The sequence below is a fragment of the Ictidomys tridecemlineatus genome, chromosome 3, assembly GCF_052094955.1.
Source record: "Ictidomys tridecemlineatus isolate mIctTri1 chromosome 3, mIctTri1.hap1, whole genome shotgun sequence".
Taxonomy (NCBI): Eukaryota; Metazoa; Chordata; class Mammalia; order Rodentia; family Sciuridae; genus Ictidomys; species Ictidomys tridecemlineatus.
In genome coordinates, this window is record NC_135479.1 from 13,110,370 (window position 1) to 13,117,857 (window position 7,488).

Here is a 7,488-nt window from a genome sequence, read left to right on the forward strand (position 1 = left end):
CACAGTAGCCTGGCACTGGATCCAAGATATTATTTATTGACAAATAGATACAATGACACAATAGAAGCATAAAATATAACTGTATAATGAATAAAGTAGTTATTTTTACCCCATGTGGAGTTCTCTGGGAAGGTTTAAGACTTTGGGGGTTTTCCTCAGCACATTCCAGGCTTTGGGGTCTGCTCCTGCAGAGATTAGCAGGCAAGGTCACCTTCAACCTCTTCTTTTATGTCTTGCTTTTCTAGATTCAGATACAATCTCCTCTCTACTTCCATCCTTCCAAATCTCCAAGACCCAAATCTTTCTCAGCTCTCTGCCAAGCTTAACATTAAAATTGGCTGCTCAGCCTCTGCCAGGCAGCAGCTGTCGTATTTCAAGAGCTCTGATCTGTCTGCTCTGCAAGAAGCGGGGGCTTAGTCCATTGTTGCCTAATAATAAAACCCTGCACCAGGACTGTGCTTCTGATTTTTCAAAACAGTGACTTCTGCCATTGCAGTCAACCCCCTGGCAATTCTGTAGCATGGACAGAGCAGGTCTTCTTGTTTTTCATGGGGGCAAATGGTTCCTAGAGTGGGTTTCCCAGAACACGATGGAGATGCCATTCTGTGGTCAAATAAGTTTGGAAAATTCTAGAATCTGCATAGCCAAACAGGCTTTCCAGCCTTTTACATAGTATGTAATGTGATTCTTCAAGAACTTGATTCAGTGCTTTGCAAGCTTTAAAACAAACAAACAACAACAACAACAAAAAACCAACTAGCTGGGTGCAGTGGCACACGCCTGTAATCCCAGCAGCTTGGGAGGCTGAGGCAGGAGAATTGTGAGTTCAAAGCCAACCTCAGCAAAAGTGAAGCACTAAGCAACTCAGTGAGACCCTGTCTCTAAATAAAATACAAAACAGGGCTGGGGATGTGGCTCAGTGATCAAATACCCCTGAGTTCAATCCCCAGTACCAAAAAAAAAATAAACAACTCTACTGCTCAGACCGCAGCGAAGCCCAGGGGTCTTGGGGGTTTTTAGACGTCCCCTCAGTGACCCCAGATTGTAGCCGGAGTGCAGAAGCCCCATGCCAGAGCCCCTGAGTCTTTATTCGTGCTACTGCTCCTCATCTTGGCCCTCTCACCCTCCCTTCCCAGAGCCAGCACCGTGCGGGCCGGCGTCCAGCCAGTGGCCGGGAAGATGAGCACCTGCGGGAGGAAGGCGCTGACCCTGCTGAGCAGCGTCTTTGCCGTCTGCGGCCTGGGCCTCCTGGGCATCGCCGTCAGCACCGATTACTGGCTGTACCTGGAGGAAGGCGTGGTCCTGCCCCAGAACCAGAGCACTGAGGTCAAGATGTCCCTGCACTCGGGCCTCTGGCGCGTCTGCTTCCTGGCAGGTAAGGGCGCCAGCCCTCCCCCTGGGAAAATCTGCCCCAAGTGGTTCCTCCCGGGGAAGACATGCTGGAAGGAGGCATTGTCACAGAGAATCCCCACAAGCTCTGGACTGTGCTGGTTCAGCATCCAGGACCTGGTCCGGCAGGGGAACGGACTCTAGGATAAGTGGATAACAGGTTGAGCAAGCCTCTCAGCTCCCAGGTCCCCTCCTGAGGCTCCGCCCTCCCATGCCCCGCCCCCCAGGGCCGGCTTGGATGACCTGAGCAGGTGCCGACTGCTCTTGCACATCCCGGCTCCTCGAGCTGGGATCCTGTGTAACCCCCCAACACTGAAGCCAAGCTTGTTATGGCTTCCACTCTACAAATCCCTCAGGAGCTTAAGTCAGCCTCCCCTAGTTTGCAGGACAGGAAATACCTTAGTTTCTCTGTTCTTCTGTGACACAGGAAAAACCCAAAGCAGGTCCTTGAGGCCCTGCAGGGTGGTGCCAGTTTTGACCATACTTACCTACCTACCTACCTGGGCCTCCCATGAGCTCACCAGGGCTTCCCTGGCACCCTGTTCCAAGAGCTCTGTTCTTGATCTCCTTATCACGGCCCAGCTCCAGCCTACACAAGAAAAGCATTCCCATGTCCTGCAAGAATGGCTGCAAGCCTGGGCTGGCTGGGACAGCCACAGAGTGGTCACTGGGCTTTTCCAAGTGAGGCTCTGTGACCTCTGTGTGGCGGGTGGGATGGTGGTGGGATGGGATTCGGCAGGCCTGGCTTCCTGGTCACTCGTTGAGCCTCCCATTCTGACCTGATCTTCCACTGCCCCAGACTGTGTGGCGTCAGGCTCTACTTAAATCTGAAGCAGAATTTGAAGTCACCAGGACCTGTTCTGTGACACCCACACTCATGAATCTAAGCCAGCTGTGCACTCCTATCAGCCCCCTCCATCCAGAAGCAAGGAGACACAGTGGGGGGTTTGCCCAGTGGGGTTCCCAGTCCTGACCTCTTATCATGCAATTCGTGGTGCTCAGAACCGTGCTCCAGAAGGATGTGATGTCAGAACATATCCCCACCCCTGCTGGGGGTCACCAGTGCGGGACCCTAGGGTTCGTATTCAGTCCATGTGCAAAGACACAGCAAGTCAAAGACCTTATGTGAGTTTGGAAATACCACTTGAATGTACTAACCTCGAATCCATGTTCATGAAGAACCTAGAAATATAAGTGATTCTTGTCTCCTAGGTGAGGAGCGGGGACGCTGCTTCACCATAGAATATGTGATGCCCATGAACTCCCAGCTGACGTCCGAGTCCACAGTCAATGTTCTAAGTAGGTGTATTGAACTTTCTAACCTGGGCCACTGGCTGCACAGAGAAAGCAGGGCAAAAGAAAGCCAGGGTGACCGGCCTGTTCTCAAGAGCTAAGGTGCTTAACCTCAGCGTGTTGAGTTCACTAACACTGGCCCTGCAGATTAATTTTCCAGTGGTAGAGACAGGTTATTTCAGTCTCCAAGTCTTGTGACCCCAGCAATTGAGAGTTCATTCATACCCAGGAAACTAAACGGGTCTCCCTGGACTACAAGTGGACTGACTTCATGACTTCTGATCCCATAGGGAGCTTGCAATGTTGCAAAACAACTCTGATAACAGTCATTTCTCCTATGTGAAGGAGCTTGGTTCCAGGGTCCCTCACAGATACAAAAATCTGGGAACACTCAGTCTCTTATATAAAATGGCATAGTACTTGCATATGACTTACCCGCATCCCTCCTCAGACTTTAAATCATCTCTTTGAATCTTCAGTTGTTCAAATTCATGAAAGCCCATGGAAGGCCCATGGTACTAATCACCTGGAGTTAACATGGATTCCACAGGTTTAAGAGTCTCCAACGAGACTGTCCTTACTTCAGATGCCAGACATGTGATCAGAGGTCCCTAGGCAACCTGCACTTCTAGCCAATTGGGTACCTCAAGTTTGGGGGTTCCTGTGGCTTCCAGAGTTCAACATTTTGCTAAAATGGCTCACAGAACTCAAGCAAGTGCTATACTTGACATTATAATTTTATTATAAAAGATACAAATCAGAACCAGCCAAACAAAGAGACATACAGGACAAGGTCTGGCAGGGTCCCAAATGAAGATCTTTAGTGTCCTCTCCTACTGAAATCAGAATGCATCACTGAACTGAAACATGGATGTGCTCACCACCCAGGAAGCTCAACCGAGTTCTGGTATCCAGAGTTTTTGTTGGGTTTTATTAAGTAGACACCATCCATTGAGTTATTGAACCCAATACCTAGCTCTTCCCTTCCTGTGGCTCAAAACCCCAACCCTCTAATCACGTGGATGCTCTTTCCAGGCCCCATCCTGAGTCACCTGTTGGTATAAACTCAGGTATATCTAGGGACCCGTCATGACTAACAAAGACACTCTGTCACTTAGGAAATTCTAAGGATTTGGATGCTATCTCTCAGGGAACTGGGAAAAAGACCAAAGTCTTTAGTATACAATAGAAATGTTCCTCAAGTAATTATAGGTTAAGGAAGATGGAGGCCAGTGACTTTCCCCTGTACCATTCAGGGCAGCTCCTTGCACATGGAAATGGTGACTGTCGCTGAGAGAAGAAACAAGATGTCATGACCAGGTCCTTCCACAGCTACCATATGGCAGTCAGTGTAGACTCCTAGGAGGAAGTAGTTTAAGCCAGAGAAGACAGGCTCTGAATATATTAGCACTTGAAGCCAGACCTTCTGGCTCTGTCTCAGGGACAAAAGCCCTACCAGCACTGGGTGGTCCCCAGGCCACCCCATGGGTCATGGCTCTAGGGACACATGCAGGGGTGCAGCTTTGAGGACCCTGGTTAGATACTACAGAACACTGTACTCGGGATGAGGAGTGTGGCTGAGACCACTAGAGGCTGACAGGCTGCTCCTTCGTCCCTTTAACTAGAAATGATTCGCTCGGCCACACCATTCCCTCTGGTCAGCCTCTTCTTCATGTTCATCGGGTTTATCCTGAGCAACATCGGGCACATCCGTCCCCACAGGACAATACTGGCCTTTGTCTCTGGCATCTTCTTTATCCTCTCGGGTAAGTGGTGATTTTTTCTTTATTGTGCATTGGACTTTTGATATTTAACTCCTGAATGGCTCTGCTGCAGGAAGTCCTGGTCATGGCTGTGGGTCAGCTCCTGGCACTGGAAACAGGACAAGTCAGTGAGCCCGGCAGAATTGAGTCAGGGCTGGAGAAGGATTCTGATGACCCCAGGCCCATCCACGACCTGGCAGAATAGCAAAGAGGCTTTGGAGTGGGGGTGACTTGACAGGCTCTCCCTGGGGCAGACCTGGGCTAGGAACCCAGGTATTGCCTCTCTAGCTCCCATTGATGAGGAGGACCCCTGTTCCTGAAGCAGCTGGTATTGTCATGTTTGGGCCTGAAAAATAAACACTGTCTGCCTTTGTATTTATGTCCCTTCACTCCCCAGCCCTCAGCTCTCCTCAGGAGACTCTTGCTGTCCTCTTCACTTGCCCATCACACCCCATGCCCTGGGCCCACCAGGGGCCCTTCACCATGGACCTGTCTTCCTGGACTGGCACCAGGTTGCACTTCAGTGATTCGTGGTACCTACCAGGCCTTATTCTGGGTGCTGGTCTCGCAGCCTGCAAAAAGGACGGCAGAGTGGAGACATAAACAAGTAGACGGAACTAGAACCCAGATAGAAAGGGCCATGATGGGAGCCAGCAAGGACTGCTGCAGAGCCCAGAGCAGAAGCCACAACTCAGGCCAAGGGTTGGTCGGGGAAGATGGCAGGAGAGCTGCAGGTGGATGGAGGATGAGCTGGAAGTGAGTGGGAATTAGGCAAAGGAGTGAGGCTGGGTGGAAGGGGAAGAAGGTCTGGAGGGAAGAGAAAAGACGAAGCGTGGGGGGAATGGGATGAAATCATTACTCCTCGTGGTGGGTGCAGGAGAGATGGACGGTGCTGCAGAGAGAAAGGAGAAGGTCAACTGAAAAGGACGAGGGGTAGACTTTCAAGGGCAGAGTCAAGGGTGAGTGCTTGGGCATGATTTCTTGCTTGGGCACTGGGTCCATGGAATAGCACATCAGTGATCCAGGGATCACAGGAGAAAGAGATTTAGGCAAAGGTCATGAATTTCGTGTGGGAAATGCTGAGTTTTGAGATGTCCAAGTGACATCTAGAAGGCTGTTAGGGATGGAAATGGATGAGGTGACTCCCAGGGAGTGTGTGACTTGTACACTTTCATGGACACCTTCAGGGTGACTTGTACACTTTCATGGACACCTTTTCTTTTGAAGATAATGACTTGAGCCAAAAAGAAGTGGCTCTCAGGGCATGCATTTTAGGTGCCTTGAACTGTTTAGTTGGAGAGAGGAAGATGGGAAGGAGAACAGGAGGTGGAAGATGGGTGGGTGGTTTGAATGGTGAAGGATGGACAGGTGGACAGGAAGGAAAGAAGGAAGGAGCTCTTGTGCATTATGACTGCCATCTGACTCCCAAGTCACTTTAGGATCCCTTTTTCAATGTTTTCTTGTCAATAGAGCTTGGTAGCCAGGCAGCTGTCAGATTGCCTAAGGACCAAAAAACATTCTTTCTCTTTCCACCCATCCACCCAACCATTCTTTCTTCAATTTGTTCATCTATTCTTTACTCTACCCACCAACTCATCTGCCATTTTTCCATCTGTTAATCCAGTCTTCTGCCCTTCTATCCATCCACCCAACAAATATTTATGGAGCACCTGCAATATCACCAGCCCAACCTTCGCATGGTGATATTTCCACCTATGCAGAGACATACAGATGCAGGTTTCAGCTCTTTACCCTTCCTGCTGTGAACCTCACATCGCCCAGGCTCTACAGTTGCTTTTGGGACTCCTGAGATTTCAAGAGTAGGCCACAGAAATCTAGGATTGGGCGAGGCCACATGAAGTTGTTTTGAGAACAATAGAGAATGGCATGTGTGGACATTAATGATTCACTCATGAGTTAGGTATTTAGAAAGGTTTGGATCACATCTATTTCACTCTAATGTTCATCCTTTGAGACGCCCAAGTTTCGTATAATAATGTGAATAGAATTAAAACCGAACAGCTCAACACAGAGTAATTAATTATGTCTTGATTCAATTACAGTTACTAATTGATGAGACTGATGCCGGAGGCAGTCATTTACATAATGGCAGGAGGAGTTTGGTCCCAATGGCCTCCCAGTTAACTGCTGGTCAGAATCTGCACATACTGTTTTCAGTCTTTTGCCTAAAGATCTCAGATAGGCCATGCCCTGTGCTCAGGTGGGCTGTGCAGATCTCTGGCCACATCAGTAGATGCCACAGTGCTGTGCACCACCTGCTGCCAGAGAGAGGGACGAAGGCCTGGCATCCTGCTCAGGGAACCTGTCTTCTTCTCAGTTTTGTAGAAGCCACTTGCTAAGCTCAGGGTGTGCACCTCCATGTTGGTTCACGTTACTATCACCTGGGGAGCTTTTAGGACAATACAGTGCCAGGGTCCAGCCCAGGCTCAGAAAATGAGAATGTCCAGGGCTGGGGCTCAGGCAGGTATGTTTGGCAGATGTGACCAGCTGGGGAAGGACCACCGGGCTTGGTCCCTGGCTCAGAAGGGTGGCTGGACAGGGAGCTTCCTGAGCTGCAGCTATCCACAACTATCTAGAAGGTGCTGGTCTAGACAGGATCCTGAAGCTCCTGCTTGCCCTTGAACTCCAAAATGAATGCACTGTGATTAGAAGGTCAGCAGCTCTGTTCCTGATGAATGCCACATCGGCAAGCTCCTGGGCCTCTGTGCTGAGTGTCCCCTTCCCTCCCTGTCTCCTCCCAGGCCTCTCTCTTGTGGTGGGCCTAGTGCTCTACATCTCCAGCATCAATGACGAGATGCTCAACAGGACCAAGGATGCAGAGACCTATTTCAACTACAAATACGGATGGTCATTTGCCTTTGCTGCCATCTCCTTCCTTTTAACAGAGGTAACCTGCCCACTGTGTCCCGTGTCAGAATGGGCTGCCCTGCTGGGCTGGAAGAAGGAAGGCATTCCATAAGTATCCTGGACCACCAACTTCATGACCCTTTTTCATGTCTAGCATGTGCCACTCTGTGGCCTT

The 7,488-nt window shown here is 49.9% G+C and overlaps 1 protein-coding gene across 2 annotated transcripts in view; it reads left to right on the forward strand.

Annotated features, from left to right (window-relative positions):
* The window catches only part of Cacng5 (calcium voltage-gated channel auxiliary subunit gamma 5), a 39,495-nt gene that overhangs the window by 29,278 nt on the left and 2,729 nt on the right, over positions 1 to 7,488 (forward strand). For both annotated transcript variants that reach the window (XM_040268565.2, XM_021728417.3), the window contains 4 exons: positions 1,137 to 1,375; positions 2,602 to 2,688; positions 4,308 to 4,448; positions 7,208 to 7,353. In XM_040268565.2, coding sequence (XP_040124499.1) covers positions 1,137 to 1,375; positions 2,602 to 2,688; positions 4,308 to 4,448; positions 7,208 to 7,353 — 613 coding nt within the window. The remainder of the gene's footprint in view (positions 1 to 1,136; positions 1,376 to 2,601; positions 2,689 to 4,307; positions 4,449 to 7,207; positions 7,354 to 7,488) is intronic.